Here is a 17,995-nt window from a genome sequence, read left to right as displayed (position 1 = left end):
TCAGTGAAATGTGGCAGGACAGAAGGGAGTGGCAGGAAATATTCAATTGCTTAATTGGAAAGTATGCCACCAAGAATCCTTTTAACCAGTGAGGCTGTGATTCAGAAGAAGGAGAGAGAAAGACTTTCCAAGACAAACAAAAACCAAAGGAGTTCATGACAACTAAACCAGCCCTGCAAGAAATTTTAGGGGGACTCTCTGAGTGTAGAAAAAAAAAGACCAAAGCAGGAAAGACAACAAGACCAGAGAATACCACCGGATGTACCAACTCTATAGGTAACACAATGGCACTAAATTCATGTTTCAATAATCACTCTGAATGTAAATAGTCTAAATGCTCCAAAAAAAGAAATAGGGTATCAGAATGGACAAAAACAAAAACAAAACAAAACAAAATAAGATCCATCTATATGCTGCCTACAAGAGACTCATTTTATACTAAGACAACTGCAGGTTGAAAGTAAGGGGATAGAGAACCATGTATCATGCTAATGGACTTCAAAAGAAGGTCATAGTAGCCATACTCATATCAGACAGCCTAGATTTTAAAACAACTGCTGTAACAAGTGAAGAAGGGCATTATATCATAATTAAGTGATCTATCCATCAAGAAGATCTAACAATTGTAAATATTTATGGCCCTAACTTAGAGAACCCAAATATATAAATAAATTATTCACAAACATAAAGAAATTTATTTATAATAATACCATAGTAGTAGGGACTTTAATAACCAACTTGAAGCAATGGATATACCATCTAAGCAGAAAATCAACAAGGAAACAATGGCTTTGAGTAACACACTGGACCAGATGGACTTAGCAATACATAGCAACAAGAAATACATATTCTTGTTGAGTACACATGGAACATTCTCCAGGAGAGATCACATACTAGGTCACAAATTAGCCTTCAATGGGTACAAAATGATTGACATCATACCAGGCATATTTTCAAGTCATAATGCTAAGAAACTTGACATCACCACAAGAAAAAATTTGCAAAGCCCTCAATACATGGAGGTTAAGGAATATCCTACTGAAGAATGAATGTATTAACCAGGAAATGAAAGAATAAATTTAAAAAATACATGGAAGTAAATGAAAATGCAAACATGACACTCTAAATCCTTGGGATGCAGCAAAGGCAGTCACAGAGGAAAATACACTTCAAATCATATCTAGCTCAAGAAGAAAGCAAGTTCCCAAATGCATAACCTAACCTTATACCTAAAGGAACTAGAAAAGGAGCAGCAAATAAATCCCAAAGCCATCAGAAGAAGGGAAAAAATAAAGTTTAGAGTAGAAACAAACGATAAAGATGAAAAAAAAAGAGCAGAACAGATCAATGAAACTAAAAACTGGCTTTTGAAAAAGTAAACAAAATTGAAAAAAACACCATGCCAGACTTATCAAAAATAGAGGACCCAAATAGGTAAAATCATGAATAAATGAGGAGAGATCACAACCAACAGCACAAAAATTCAAACAATCAAAAGAGAATATGATGAAAAATTATATACTGACAAACTGGACAGGATGAAGAAATGGACAAATTCCTAGATACTCACACACTACCAAAACTCAAACAGGAAGAACAGAAAAATTTGTTGTGGCTTTAATGTTAATTTTAGGACCACAAATACATACTGAACATTGTGATGTACCACAGTCCAACTGCAATACATGGGTGACACTCATGGACCACAGTTAGTGATACAAATATCACATTAGTGAAACTTCCATTTCCTTCCATTTACCTTCTCCCCACTCTGGTGTTGGTGCTGTTTTAGATTTACGTCTGCTGTTATCTACTGAGATAACACATTCAACAAGGTATTGTTATTACTTTCACTGTGTATGGTCATTTACCTTGTAGAGACATTTATGGAATGGAAATTGTTTTTAATCTCTTCCTGTTTCATTTTGTATAGCTATTGCTCCATGTTCACTAATGTTTTCTTCTTCACTGACATCTCTGCAAGTAATACCATCCAGTGCATTTTTTCAGCCGAGAAGTAGAATAGTTCAATTCCATATTTCAATTTGGATTTAAAAAATTCTACTGTGGCCCTACTTAACCATTGTAGTGCAGCAGTACTACCTCTTCTGATGACCAAGGTAAATTACTTACAAGATAGTGACACCTTTCATTGCCATGATGTCTCTGGGAAAGAAAAACATAAAGTGATTGAGTGGCAGTGAAGCTTGAGGTTAATAGAAATCTTACTGCATCACTGGTGAAAGCATATCCCAGAACTTCTGGAACTAGAGAGCTTGAAGCTGTGGGAAAAGAAAGCATAAATTCTACAAGTGTTTTATAGGGTTTGAAGACATACAGAGAATACCCGTGTTCTTAACCCTACAGATTCTGTTTACGGGGAACAAAATTACATCTAATGTCATTAAATAAGAGTATACACTACATCCTAGAGGATGCCATCTCAAGATACCAAGATACAATCTAAACACCGTGATGCTCAAAGTCAGTCTTAATATAAAATGATGCAGGGCATGATGGACACCTACATCTCCATAGTCAATTGAACCTCCATGGTCAGATGATCCATACCTACGGGGTTTAGTAGAATGTCGGTGGCTAATTTCCAACTCATACATAGTTCTCTGCTGCACATGGCATACACATGCTATGATCCTGTGAAACTACATTGTGACTCTCCTATTAGAATATGGAAAAAAACTAATGAATGGTTTATTTCTCAGGAGAGATAACTTTAATACTGTATGATTAACCTGGATAAATGGCCCTAGGGGTAAGGCTACTTTTACTTTGTTCTAGATCTGATAAGATGCCTCCCCTGAACTAAGTTTACACAACTGGAAACCTCATGTCAATCAATAAATAAGTATTATATACAAGTTGGAATATACTGCCTCTAAAACTTGGAGAGGACTACCAGACATTATTCTTTCTTCTTAGTGGCACAGCGATGGTACAAGATGCAATACTTTAACTTTTAAGGAGATGCCTCAGCATCCTTGCCCTAGATAAACTCTCCAAAATTTCACAAATGTGGCAAGACCCTGCCATCTTAAATGATAATGGTTTTTGTCCTCACACTTGATTCATCACAGTGGCTTAATCTGGAAAGAAAAAAGTGTTGTTTTTCTCATGCCCTATCTTAGGAATATTGAAAATTTCACTTAAATTCCCTTTAAGTAAGTGCACTTCACATGTCCTTGACCTAAATTTTTGGTCTGCCTTTAATCAGCCATGATTGCAGTGTTATAATTAGATAGAGCTTTTATTTTCTAGTGTAAAACAATTATAGCATCTTAGTCCAATGTATGTATAGCCATACCACACTATCAACAGAGACTCCAAAACCTATGTATGTATGTTCATTTTTAAATAATTTCTCCCAAAATGTCTGTAAAAATTCCTCACACATTTGTACTCCAGAAAGACTAAATAATAAAAGGATGTGTGCCATTATAGTCCCATATTCCTTCCAATCCATTCTTTTCATTTCTACAAATTTGCTCTTACTACAGGAAGCCCTAATGCATGAAGACTTCATCTAGCACTCTAACATTTCCTGACCTTCAGATAGTTACAGATGGGTATCACTGTTAGATTAATACAGGGTGGGAGGAAAAGAAAATGAAGAATACACACACACACACACACACACACACACACACACAGTCTTAGCCCAAATATCTGTAGTAGTTCTCTGGCTCACTCTGGAACTCAGCAAAACTTCCATGACTCTAGCTCTCCTAGTGAAATTGGTCACCACATTTCTCACTTTTGTATATAAGGCATCATGCACAAAATAATGGTCTCCCAAAGAGGTCCATACCCTTATCATGGAACCTGTGAATATGTTACCTTACATGGCAAACAGAAATTTGACAATATGATTGTTTATAAACCTTCAGATGGGGAGATTATCCTGGGTAATCTTGTGGCTTCAATGTACTGCCTGAGTATTTAAAAGTATTGAACTTTTCATGGATCCAGAGAAAGAAAAAAAGAATCCAGGAAGGATGAATCTTGAGGAGGCTTTCATCCACTGTTCCTGGCTTTGAAGAGGAAGAAGATATGACCAAAGAATACATGCAATGTCTAGAAAGTGAGAATAACCCCTGACTGAAAATCAGCAAGGAAATGGAGATGTTATTCTAAAAGCACCTAGAACTAAAGTTGGCCCTTAGCCAGGAATAGTCTGCGAACAGTTTCCTCCCTCAAAGCCTCCAGTAAGAAATATTGTCCTACCAACAACTTCATTGTATCCCAGAGAGAAAAAAGTTGGATTTCGGACTTATACAACTAGGATATAAGAAATTTGGGTTGGATGAAGCTTCTAGTTTTTGGGAAATTTTTTGAGGGAGAAGAAGAAAATGAATACATGTCGTTACCCTGGGGCTGTGGTAAGACTGTGTCTTCTCTTGCCCCTCCAGATTAGATTTGGTGGTAGATTCCATTTGATGTTCATCTTTGGTTTCCCTGAACATTTCCTGTTAGCATCTCAGCCTTCATGTCATTAGACATGTTCACTTCATGTTACTAAGTAATTAATTAAACTCCTGTTTTATGTATGTAGAATGCTAACCTGACAGCATTGAACTGTAAATATTTATAGTACTTTATGTTAGTATAACAACTAACACTATTCCAATTAGACCCGAGAAAATATAGAGTTGGGGAGAGGCAAAGTGCGTGACTCTATCAGAAGTCAGCCCCTCTAAAGAATTTTCACCAAGTAGCCACCTGAAAACACTGTTTACTTTCATGTTATTTGCCACTTTTATCACATGGCAGGCTTCACAATGCCACTTAATGAACCAGACATCTGTTACTAAAGAAGAATGGGAGAAGGCTACTCAGCAGTCTGTTACACAGTCTATACCAATTACTAAACTGGTCACTGGTGCGGAAAATGAATAACAGTGGTTGGCTCAAGGTAGTGAGATGCAGTGTTCTGGACAGGGTTGGAGACTCCATGGAAGTGCATAGACGCCTCATACCATGAATGAGCAATGGGGCACCTGGGTGGTCAGACAATTAAGCCATTACTTCTGTTTAAAGCTCATGTCATTATCTCACAGTCATGAGACCAAGCCACATGTCGGGCTCTGTGTTAAGCATGGTGCTTGCTAGGAATTCTCTCTATCCCTCTCTCTCTGCCCCTCACCTACTCCTGCTTGCTGTCTCTCTCTCTCTCTCTCTCTCTCTCTCTCTCTCTCTCTCTCTCTCTCTCTCTCTTTCTCTCTCTCTCTCAAAATAAATAAACTGTAAAAAAAAAGTTAGAAAATGAGTTTTTGTTTTCGAGAAAGAAGGAAGGGTCATGTTTGGGAAACTAACAAATTCTGCCATAGCCAGTTATCATCACTGTTATTCAACATTAATCTAAACACTTAGTTAATGGACTAAGGCACAGGAAATGTATCTGAAGAAAAAAATGTTATTAATGTTGTATGTTATTTTACCAGTAACTTGAAACAAAGAAGACAAAGAACAGGGGAAAAAATGACAAAAGAGATTTCCACAATGATACCATGTGCCATATAAATATGTAACAAATGGAACCAATAGCAATAAAACCAATTATGTTAAAGAAAAAGATCATAGCAAGTATATGCAAAATTACATTTAACAAATAATGTGTTACCCAAAAAATTGATAATGAAGATTAGAAAATATATTGTATCATAAAAGTAGGCAGACATTTAAAGAGACATAAAATCTTTCTGAATGGAAGACTCAATTTTGTAATTCTGTTCATTTTTTCAAACCTTTCTTAGAAGTTTCATACCACAAGATTAAAATGTCAATGGAACTAGGGGCGCCTGGGTGGCGCAGTCGGTTAAGCGTCCGACTTCAGCCAGGTCACGATCTCACGGTCCGTGAGTTCGAGCCCCGCGTCAGGCTCTGGGCTGATGGCTCAGAGCCTGGAGCCTGTTTCTGATTCTGTGTCTCCCTCTCTCTCTGCCCCACCCGTTCATGCTCTGTCTCTCTCTGTCCCAAAAATAAACGTTGAAAGAAAAAATAATTCAAAAAAAAAAAATAAAATGTCAATGGAACTTGTTTTAACTTTAGAAAATACATCTATTTAATGTAGACTAAAAATATATAAAAATAACCAAGAACACTCTGAATGAATAAAGCAATGACAACAGACTTGCCCTTCTATACATTAACTATACTGTAAACTAATGAGTTAAGTAGTAACTCTTCAAAAATTATCCAGGAAAATAAAACAGTAAACAAGTACTCCCCACAAAGAGCCTGATGTATCAGCAAATTTGAAAGGTAATAAAAAAAGCATAACAAATTCTTAGTGGAATGAATTATTATTTAATTTCAACCTTAAAAAATAATTTCACATTGTTTCTCAACAGTCCACAAAGATTCAAGTTTAAATGTGAAAATCTCAGCCTTAATAAAATGTAGAATTTAAATAATCTAGAATATTTATATTTTTGCTAAATATCACATTTATGAATGCTTTTTGTAGAAAACAAACTACTACAAAAGAATGAACATCATATAGAATTGTCATAATTCAACTCTAGCCCTAGTATGGATTATTGCCTTTAAAGTATTATCAGTTTTATAGATGAATAATGGTATCTCCTTTCTGCAATGTCAAAAGTCTTTTTCAACAATCCCAATTACTTTTTTACCACCAGTCCCTAAGGAATCTAAAACAATTAAATGGGTTCTCTCCTTTGTGCCTCCTACCAAGGGATACACTCATATACTGCTGTCTTTTGAAGTCCAGAGAAGAAAATAAAGTCTCTGGATGATGAAGATTAAGCATCCATTTCATACTGATGTTACCTCTGAAGTCCAAGTGCAAACCGGTAGTTTACATAATCTTGACATGCTACTCTATCTACATACCACGTCGATCACATTATTCTCATTAATAACATTAAATGTATCCATAAGTGTGAAACATATGTGCCAAAATGAAACTGAGAGGAGGGCTCAATGGGTTTCAAAAATTAATCTGGAACAAACATGATCTTGTTACAATTGGGAAAAAAAACAAAAATCAGAAAACACTATACCCATGATTATTGGAAATTAGATTATAATGGCATCCCAGGCCAATAAATTATTCTTAGACTAAAGAAACCTAGGTATGTTCAAATTGTTTGGTTATACTTATCAGGTTAAATGATTTTATTCTTTAAATTATAGCAGAAATATAGAGTAAGTGCTTTTGTTGTTTTTTAGAAATGCAATTATTTTAAAAGAGAGATAAATGATAGAAATGTGAGGATAAAATGCCTGATTCAGGGCTTTGAAAATCATAGAATGTCACCACTCATAAAATATTGATGCCATCATTATACTGGTTAGGCAATGCTAGAAAAGCTTATGAGAAAATGCAACTTTCCTATGGTAGCAGTCTGAAAATGGCCAAGTAGTGAAAACACTCATTAAACCAGAAAAAAATTAGAGATAACATCTTCTCTAGGCTCTGTCTTTGCCAGACCCAGGTGCACCTGCAAAGTATACCTATTACGTGCTTCAAGGAAGCACAGAAGGTCTAGGGGCTATAGTTCAGATGAAATAATTGTCCTACAGTTAAGAGTACAAGGCACAAAGAAGAAATACAGTTTCCCATCTGTGAATGAGAACTATCAAAGATGTGCATTTCCTGTTTTATTACCTTGTGAAAGAAGGAAGTTTTTATGTTACTTTCAATGATAGTGTCAAACATAATGGGCTGATTATGTTTGGGGTTATAATGGGATGATTATGGGCCATTTACAAGAACTGTGTGTCTTAGTGATAGTAACCATGCATAGAAACGAACATATGATTAAGTGTTTATTATGGTTATCTAGATATACAATTTTAAAAATATGAACTATGTAACTAAAAGATTACATGTATCCCCAAATCACATACATTCTATTTTCTTTTCTTATAATCTACATTAGCCTTCGGTCTAGGCTCTCATAAAAGCAAGGAAAAGACTGAAGATGAACATGCCTGAAATAAGACTTGAAGAAGAGAGCTAAAATCAGCCAAACAAGGAAGGTCTTAACCAGGTGAATTTACATAGAATGAGCGCTGACCTATTCCCTTTATTTGTGTGTCTTTTTTAAAAATTCATTTAATTTGCCTGAATCCACCCAAGTCAGCAACATAATATCTCTGACACTTCCATCTCTGACAAAGTCAAAGATTGAAAGAATTTTAAGGGAAATAATTGTGAGGAAGGATAGGTCCAAGGAGGCTAAGTAACCCAAGATAGGACTCTTCTCAAAGATAGGACTCTTTTGAAGTCTTGTTAAGTCATGCTTACAAAGGTAAATGATTCACCTTACTCTTTGCCCCTCACTAATGGAGGAAAGTGGAACAAGACTATAATGGTAAACTTCACTAGTCTTACTAATAGTGATTTAGGTGTTTCTTTATACTTATATCTGTGAAGTCATATGACCTAGAAAGAATATCAGATAAAAATAGATCTTTGTTCATGTTTGCAACAACTGGAGAAGAATGCACAGATGGGACACACTTTACATCTGATCACATGAACTGAAGAGTCCGGCACGTGTAGATGAGTACCTGTGGTTTTGAGAGTCTAGTCTAAATAACTTAATCTTTCCTCAGTAATTGGGTTTGATCTCAGTTAATGAGATAACTGTCTCCACATGCAACCTTCTATCAACAATATGCTCATGGTCTATAATCAGTTCTTTTCAAGAATCATAATGCACTTCATGTGATTTCAGCAATATTTGGCGAATTTTTATTGCCTTTTGAGATTTTCATGAAAATGTGTCAGTAAATGCACCTCCTGCAAGAGATAGAAATCACTTTTGCTAATGCCTTCCAATCTCTTCTCTATTATTATTCTAGTACCTTATGAGTTCACACAGTCTGATCTGCAGGTGAACAAGAAGGAGAGGTTTTCTCAAATGTCCAACTGACCATGCCCCTACTAACCAATATACCCATTTTATTTAGTTGTCTCCATTCCCTCCAGTTTCTATACCATGTGGTCCAGTGAAATATCTCCTGTAAAATACGAAAGAAGTAGTCATAGTACCAAAAGGGTTGTTTGCCTGGGTAAGAAACAGTAAGTGAGTAAAGATCAAGTTTATGGACTTGTCAGTCCCTATGACATTCTGTGTGTTTTTCCCTCTTCTAGGCAACCTCTGATAAACTCATACGAAAGGATGAATGGATGTCCCCAACAAAAGATCAAGTGTGTCTGAGTTCATCTTGCTGGGACTTTCCACTTCTCGAGAAATTCAAATATTCTTTTTTGCAGTCTTCTTCCTTGTCTATGTAGCCATCATAGTAGGAAACCTCCTCATTGTGATCTCCGTGATAGTTGATACTCATCTTCACTCCCCATGTATTTCTTTCTGGCAAATTTGTCATTTTTTGATTTATGTCTTTCTTCTGCTACAACTCCCAAAGTGATTGCAGACATCCTTAGAAAATGCAAGACCATCTCCCTGTGGGGCTGCATGGCCCAGATGTTTTTTACGCACTTCTTTGGGGGTGGAGAGATGTCTCTTCTGATAGCTATGGCCATAGACAGGTATGTTGCCATATGCAAGCCCTTGCAGTATCAGACCATCATGAATCACAGGGTGCTCATCGGGTTTCTGCTGCTCTCATGGGCAATTGGGTCCATCCATACCACAAGCCAGATGGTTTTCACGGTAGGTTTACCCTTCTGTGGTCCCAATGTTGTGGACAGCATTTTCTGTGACCTTCCCCTGGTCATCAAGCTTGCCTGCACTGAGACCTATATCCTAGAGCTCTTGGTGATTGCAAATAGTGGACTCCTGTCCCTGATCTGCTTCATTCTCCTGCTCATATCCTACATTGTCATGCTGGTCACCATCTGGCATCACTCCTCCAGTGCATCCTCTAAGGCAGTGTCCACACTGTCTGCTCACGTCACTGTGGTCACTCTCTCCTTTGGTCCTGCTATCTTCATCTATGCTTTCCCATTCAAGAGTTACTCTGTAGATAAATTTCTTTCTGTATTTTATTCTATAATCACCCCCCTCCTTCATCCAATTATTTATACTCTGAGGAATCAGGAAATGAAAGCAGCCATTAAGAGACTTAGCAGCCAGCATGTTGGCTCTTGGCTCACTTCCTAAATAATATTCATAACAGCTGATTGTTTTGTGTTCTCTGCTTTGGGATTCTGAGTCTTAAATATTTATCAGAATAATTAAAATGAAAATTTTAAATATTATCAATTTTCAGTCGGAATTCATGGAATTATTAAGATCAGTTTTATTAAAAATCTAATGGAAATGTTCATAGCATACATTCAATACATAAATAAGTGTGCATTCATTATTTCCTTGTACTTCCCTGTCTTAGAACTCAGGGAAACAACCCTGATCAATGTTTAAAATATCTAACCACATGTCTTTTTTCAAAGACATAATGGCTCAGTATATAAAAATAGTTAACTTTCATAAGATAGCACACTATATGATGTTTAGTTTCAATTTTTACTTATAAAGTTGTATTTTTTTAAGTTTGTTTCACTAGAGACAGACAGCATGATTGGGGAGGGGCAGAGAGAGAGGGAGATAGAGAATCCCATGCAGTCTCTGCACTGTCAGTGCAAAGCCCAATACAGGGCTTGAACTCATCTAAAGTTGCATTTGTAACTTATTGTTGTAAAATATCTATTACTATTTGTCAATCATATGGAATCTGTACAGAGGCACTGTGATCTGAATGAGGATAATAATACTTTCTCACTATATAGCCTCAATATGCTAATCATCTTTACTAGAATTTAAAAATACGCTGAAAAATAAATTTTTTCCAACATATCTTTAGTATCCAAATAGTTTTGAAGAATCAGTATCAACTAAAATGCTAAAAACTAAAACCATGAAGTGCTAGCAAAGCTTGCTCAACCAGATAACATGTCAATGTTTTTTCAACTGGAATAAGTCGTTCATGAAACATCTAGAAAAATATTTACTAGGTACCAAGCACTGCCCAAAGCAATACAGATACATGGTTATAGACAGAGACCTGATGCCTGTTCCGGAGAGAATATCAAAGGGGAGGGATCTATGTTAGGTGTGGTGGTTTTAGAAGATCACTTTAAGAGGAGACATTTATACCAACACATTAAGAAAGCTCCAGAATTAGACATTTGAGCAGGGAAAAGAGCATTTTTGGCAAAATGGCCAGTGCACATAGACATTGCGAAGTGAGAAAGAGTTTTTAAGTATTAAAGGTAGACCTTGTAAAGGAGACTGATGAATAAAAGAGAGAAGACCTATGCTGAGACTTTACAGAAAGGAAAATCCAGAGTATTCAAGCATAGTGGATTCCTTTTTATTGTCAATGTAAATTGAAGTGTTTTAGGAAAGGGAGGGATGGGATCCAGCATACCTTATAGTTGGGTGTACCTCAGTCCTCACAAGTAGAGAATATAATGCAGTAAACGTGAAAGCAGGGGGAATAGTTTTTGGGCTCTTTCAGAGGGTAAGCCTTATTTTATTAAATAATACAAACAGTGAGTTTGTGGAAACTGTAAAGACTTCAAAAGGCAAATAGAAAAGCTAAAATTATTCAAACACCTTTGGAACCAACTCTTTTTATATCTTTAAAAACATTTTTAAATGTCTATCTTTAAAAATTGTTTAATATTTTTTTGTTTTTTTATATGAATTTTTTTATTTGAGTATAGTTCACACACATTAGTTTCAGGTGTACAACACAGTGATTTGACAAATTTGTACATTATCTACTATGGTCACAAGAACTGTAGCTCCATCACCATACATCACTAATATCCTTGACTATATTTCTTATTCTGTTCCTTTTATTCCTGTGACTTTTTCTTTCCATAACTGGACATATCTCCCACTCATCTATTTTGCCCATTCCCCCACCTGCCTCAGCTCTGGCAGCCATCAATTTGTTCTCTGTATTTATATCTCTACTTATGCTTTTGGGGTTTTTTTTGTTCATCTGTTTTTTTTTTTTTTAGATTCCAGATATGAGTGAAATCTTATGGTATTTGTCTTTCTTTGTCTGAATTATTTCACTTAACATGGCACCCTCTAGGTCCATCCATGTTGTTGCAACTGGCAAGACTCCATTCTTTTTTATAGCTTAGTAATATTCCATTGTGTATATATATCTTCCTTATCCATACCTCTAGTGATGGACAATTTGGTTGCTTCCATACCTTGGCCATTATAAATAATGCTGCAGTAAATGTAGGGATGCATAAATATTTTCAAAGTAGTGTTTTCATTTTCTTTAAATACCCAGCAGTGGAATTACTGGATCATATAGTAACTCTACTTTTAATTTTTTTGAGAAATCTCCATACTTTTTTCCAGTGGCTCTGCCACTTACATTCCCACCACAAGACTCATTTTTCTCCACGTCCTCACCAACACTTGTTATGTCTTGTCCTTTTGATTCTAGCCATTCTAACAAGTGTAAGGTGGGTGAATATCATTGTGGCTTTGATTTATATTTTCCTGATGATTAGTCATGGTGGGTATCTTTTCATGAGTCTGTTGACCATCTGTATGTCTTCTTTGGAAAAGTATCTTTGCAGGTCCACTGCCCATTTTTGGCTGGATTGTTTGGGTTTTTCTAGTGTTGAGTTATATGAATTCTTTATATATTTTAGATACTAACCCCTTATTGGATATATCAGTTGCAAATATTTTCTCCACTCAGTAAGTTACCTTTTTCTGTTGCTGATGGTTTCCTTTGCTGTGCAAAAGCTTTAAAATATACCCTGAATATCAAACTTACCTACTTTCCCTCCTTATCCCCTTCTCCTTTTTAAGTATATCTTCCCTACTTGAGTTTGGTCCTAGACCGTGTGCTTCTAACACTGAAAAATTCTATGTGTACCATGCTTACCAACTGGTTTGGGTAATCAAATCAGGGCATCAAATATTGTTCTAATATTATATTTCTAATTTCTATATTTAAGAATCCTTTCCTTTCTTGCAAAGATCTCAAATGCCACACTAAACTGTGACATATATCTCCTCAGCAGAAATATTTTCAAAAGACTTATTTTTCATGGCAATTCTAATTGGTAATAGCTGCATGGGGAAAATAAAATTTTTTATAAAATTCCTAGATTCTGTCAAAAAGAGTGAGAAATCTTTTAGCAATGTCTGCTATGCCTTTCTCAGTGTAGGCTATTATATTAAATATATTAATTTTACTTGAATAAATTCATTCAATTACTAACTATAAATATTGAGATTGATAAAATATTAATATAATTATAATTTCAAGTCTATCATCTATGATAGATCCATTTTCTGTTAATGTATTCATCCTTCCCCAACCAAAACACTTGAATTAGTGCTTTTTCTGAAGAGCACTTACTAGTGAAAGTTCACATGGCTGATACACTTCACAAACTCACCATCCACTTAAATAATGAGAAAGTAAGTCCTTGCTCTGAACTCTAGGTAACACATGCACGTTTATTTTAATGATTCCCTTTGGGGGTTGATCACCAGTCTGCATATTATTTATGTTCTTGTCCTTTTTTTTTTCTGTACCTACCAACGATTGTCAATTCATGGAGGTTAAAAAAGATAATATATATTCAGGATCTCACTGTATCTTCACATCTTTGAAGAGGCCACTCTTCAGCTAGAACTGGTAGGTTTCAATAGCAGTGCTAAAGAAAACTACAATTACACACTTTAATAAAGGAGAAGACATTTTATAAGAAACTTAGAACTAAATGAAAACCATATTATTCTGATCATGAGGGCAATTGTAAAAGATAATTTTGGTCAAATAGTAACTGAACACTGTATCTACTTTCAGTAAGGGTAAGAGCCACATTCCTGATCTGAGGGATCAGTTTTATAGCTTGAGTTCATGTTCAGGAATATAAATTTGAATTAGTTTAATCCTTATAGGGTAAAAATATAAAATAAAAAATAAAAAATAATTTAGAATATTATAAAATAATGGAACAACTAGGTTCTTCCTTGGCTAAGTTTAGCATCTGTGACAAGTCTGAAATGTAAAATAATAAAATATCATATCAAGAAAATGAGAAAAGGTGATTTCATATTATTTATCTATGTTTTACTTCCCCACATTGAGTATTTCAACACAGAAAACACATAATATGCTAAGATAATGATTAACTTAAATCAATTTTTTTATTTTAATTTTAATTTTTTAACATTTATTTTACAGAGAGGGATGGAGGGAGGGAGAGAGAGAGCAAGTGAACAAGCTGATACAAGTGAGCAGGGCAAAGGCAGAAAGAGAGGGAGAATCCCAAGAAGGTTCCATGCTGTCAATACAGAGCCAAATGGGGGCTCCATCCCATGAATGGTGAGATCATGACCTGAGTTAAGTCAAGAGTTGAACACCCAGTTGGGTGAAATTTGGCAGAGGACGGATAGTGAGATTTTTTTTGTCATGTTAATAAAATTAGGCCTGAGTCATGCAGGTTCAATTTTTTAAATCAATTTTTGGTTCAGTTTTTTTCCTTATTCTAATAGTTGGGCTAAACAATAACACCTGAATATTTCATGAACTATTAAGCCAAAAACTGTATATTCAGGGTAACTTTTCCACAACCTGTTCTGATGCTCCAGAACTAGAATGTGGTGTAAGTATATGTATTTGTGTTTACGTGTATATGTATGATTCTGTATCTGTGTCTGTGTGTTTGGTGTGTATCACTAATCATTTTTCAAAAAAGTAAAAAACAAAACAGAAAATAAAAGCTGTGACCAAAAGGTATAAGTAAAATGAAAAAGTGTATAAAAATGAGCCATCAGTCAGTCCAACATGGGAACACATATATAGTACAAGTTTCAAAGATATATGAGAGAGTGAGAGTCGAGAATCAGTCTGCAGACAAATGTGAAATATCAGAGGAAAGCACTGGGTACAAAGAATAATGGTACTTATAAAAAAAATTGCTGGTTGTTCAGAGTCCATCTATATATTAAATGCAAAGGGACAAGAAGGCAAACTCCAGCCAGGAACCCAGCAACAATAGATTCATGCAAATAGGCAAAAAGTCTCAACACTCTAGGTCAGCAGTTTGTCCAGAAACAAAAGTATTAAAGAGCATTAAAAAAGATCATAAAGAAGGAGGAGGAGGAGGAGGAGGAGGAGGAGGAGGAGGAGGGAATGAGAGAGAAAAGAAGGAAGGGAAGAAACAAACATGGTGGTGGGAGGAATAGAGGAAAGAGAGGAAGGAGAGGAAAGAAAGGAAGGAGAGAAACAAACCAGTACATTGAGAAATATTTGTTTCTGCCCAGAAACTAGGAAGCCTGTTTTATTATTTATGGTTTTTGTGGGCGATGGTAAGAACATATGACAGGCTATAGCCAGTTTAAAGCTTCACGAAGAATTTGCTAAATTTCTAAAGTTATTTGCTTCGTGGCAATATAATTAAACTCAATGCACATACCTGAATATTTCAAATAATAGGTACCACAAAGTGATATGACCATATTACTATCCACTTGAACTAATTCATTTGACTAATGGCCATTTGGTTCCTCTAGTCATTGACCCATTGAACTCATGGTTCATAAACTCATGATAAAAACAACAAATCCATGTGGAGACACAATCTATGCCTGAAAAATATGTTTATAAAATTTTACAATAAACTTCTCTTTTGTGACTATCTGGCTTTAAAAAATGCAGTAAAGTGAATGTTCCTTGAATTAATCTATTAAAATGTATTTTCCAGAAATGCCCATCTTCTCTTTTTCTATGTGAATCAAGCACTACTCTCTATATGGCCATACCTTCAAAACTATCAAAACTTAAATGGTCACTTTTTCCAGATTTTCTACATTTTAATGACTTTGAAAACTCCTACATAGACTAGATAATGAATAACTCAGTGGTAACGGAGTTTGTTTTGTTAGGACTCACCAACACTTGGGAACTTGAAATTTTCTTTTTTTTCATATTTTTGTTGGCCTATGCAGCTATTGTGGCAGGAAACTTTCTCATCGTGGTCACCGTAACCTTTGACTCACATCTGTACTCCACACCAATGTACTTCCTCCTTGGAAATCTCTCCTTTCTGGATATGTGTATTTCTACAATCACAACCCCTAAGATGGTCACAGATTTTCTCAAGGAGAACAAAACTATTTCCTTGTGGGGCTGTATGGCTCAGATGTTCTTCCTCCACTTTTTAGGGGGCAGTGAGATGACTCTTCTCATAGTCATGGCTGTTGATCGGTACATTGCAATATGCAAACCTCTTCACTACACATCCATCATGAACCGCCGGGTCCTCATGGGCTCTGTGCTGCTGTCCTGGGCAGTTGGTTTTGTGCATACGATGAGCCAGATGGTTTTTACTATCAACTTGCCCTTCTGTGGTCCCAATATAGTGGACGATATTTTTTGTGACCTTCCCCTAGTTCTAAAACTTGCCTGCACTGAGACCTATGTTCTGGAGTTGCTGGTAACTGCTGACAGTGGACTGTTGTCTTTCATCTGCTTCATACTCTTGCTCATTTCCTACACTGTCATTCTGGTAACTGTCCAACGTCGATCTTCTGGTGGACTCTCCAAGGCTCTGTCCACACTGTCCGCTCACATTACTGTGGTCACTCTGTTCTTTGGGCCAATTATCTTCATTTATGCTTGGCCATTCAGTAGCTTTTCAGTGGATAAATTTCTTTCTGTGTTTTATTCAATTATTACACCTTTACTGAACCCCATTATTTATACTCTAAGGAATCAGGAGATGAAAGTAGCCATTAGTAGACTGAAGACCAAACACACCCACAGAATAAAGTGGTATTAATTCGTCTGTAGACTTTTAAAAATATTCATCATGTTTACTGAAATTATTGCATGTTCCATCATTACATAACCATGACGTATTTAGGTTTTTTGGGAATTATTTTCGCTGAAATTTAACCCAGTTGGGGTTAACAATTTTTTAATGTAATAAATAATTAAATAGAAAAAAATGTCCCACTAAATTATAGTTGAAAACCCAGAAATGTTCAAAACTAGATTTCATCAAATAAAGAGAAATCAAATATAAATTGATCTATTTTTAATTCAGAAATAGGGATCTTTCAGCTCAATTCTTTAGTTGGGTAAGTATGCATAAAATTGCATGAACTCTTCAACTCACAAGTACACACAAATAAACTCATTTTTATGGATCTTAATATGCGTAAGAATTATTACTCTCTTTGACAAGGCAAATAAGCTAGTTTCTATGAGTGGGTATGTTCAAACAGTAACTGTCATGTATGACAGGAGAAGAGGCACATATTGCTTTCTTAAGAACATAGAAATTCCATCTGATATATAGGTGAAACATAACTCATTTTACCTTATTCCTTCATTCTTGTTTGTATTCATATTTGTTCTCACAAAACTTTCCCAGAACCAAGTAAGAACATTACTACTGCATTAATCCTCATAGACAAGGAAAAAGGAAGAAGCTTCTATATATCCCAGGCATTCACTTCACAACAAAACAGGAAATATTCAACCTTACTAAGTTGTATAAAGTTTAGTCAATTATAAAGGTTAATTTATGGTCCATGGTCATTAGAATAAAGACATTCCATGACCTCTATGATATCAAATTCAAATGCTCTGCTTTTGCCCAAACACTTAGGGTCCCTTTTATAACCTATCCAATACATTTTCTTCATTGCCTCTTAAGCAAATAAGTATTAAGCATATGCCTCTTAAGTATATTTGTGTAATATACTACCTGTAGACCAAAGGGTGCTTTAAAGATGTATTCCTAGCCATATGTGCATGACATATTTTAGACCAAATTTCTATTTTAAAAAACACATTAAGGAGGATAGTAACCAGGTCCCTAAGAATCATTGGGCATATTTGTATTTTTTTCTTTTGAGCTATTTTAATCATAAAGTGTAGACACCTTATGTGGCTTAGTAGAGATAATAAAGACCTCTAAGCAACCATCTATACCCAGTTATTTTACTGTAGCAAAGATCATCACTATCATCAA

At 35.5% G+C, this 17,995-nt stretch overlaps 2 protein-coding genes across 2 annotated transcripts; both read left to right on the top strand.

Moving 5' to 3' along the window:
• Positions 1 to 9,177: 9,177 nt before the first annotated feature.
• On the top strand, positions 9,178 to 10,118 carry LOC125167978 (olfactory receptor 4K13-like). Its single transcript, XM_047862935.1, is given in 2 exon segments — positions 9,178 to 9,346; positions 9,349 to 10,118. Coding segments are annotated over 2 exon segments (939 nt in total).
• Positions 10,119 to 15,856: 5,738 nt separating this feature from the next.
• Positions 15,857 to 16,795, top strand: LOC125168077 (olfactory receptor 4L1-like). Its single transcript, XM_047863030.1, has one exon. The coding sequence runs from the start codon at positions 15,863 to 15,865 to the stop codon at positions 16,793 to 16,795; it is 933 nt and encodes a 310-aa protein (XP_047718986.1). The 5' UTR covers positions 15,857 to 15,862.
• The last annotated feature ends 1,200 nt before the right edge of the window (positions 16,796 to 17,995 follow it).

The sequence above is a fragment of the Prionailurus viverrinus genome, chromosome B3 (genome assembly GCF_022837055.1).
Source record: "Prionailurus viverrinus isolate Anna chromosome B3, UM_Priviv_1.0, whole genome shotgun sequence".
In the NCBI taxonomy this organism is placed as follows: domain Eukaryota; kingdom Metazoa; phylum Chordata; class Mammalia; order Carnivora; family Felidae; genus Prionailurus; species Prionailurus viverrinus.
Note: the sequence above shows the minus strand (reverse complement) of the source record. Positions and strands in the feature narration are given on the sequence as shown.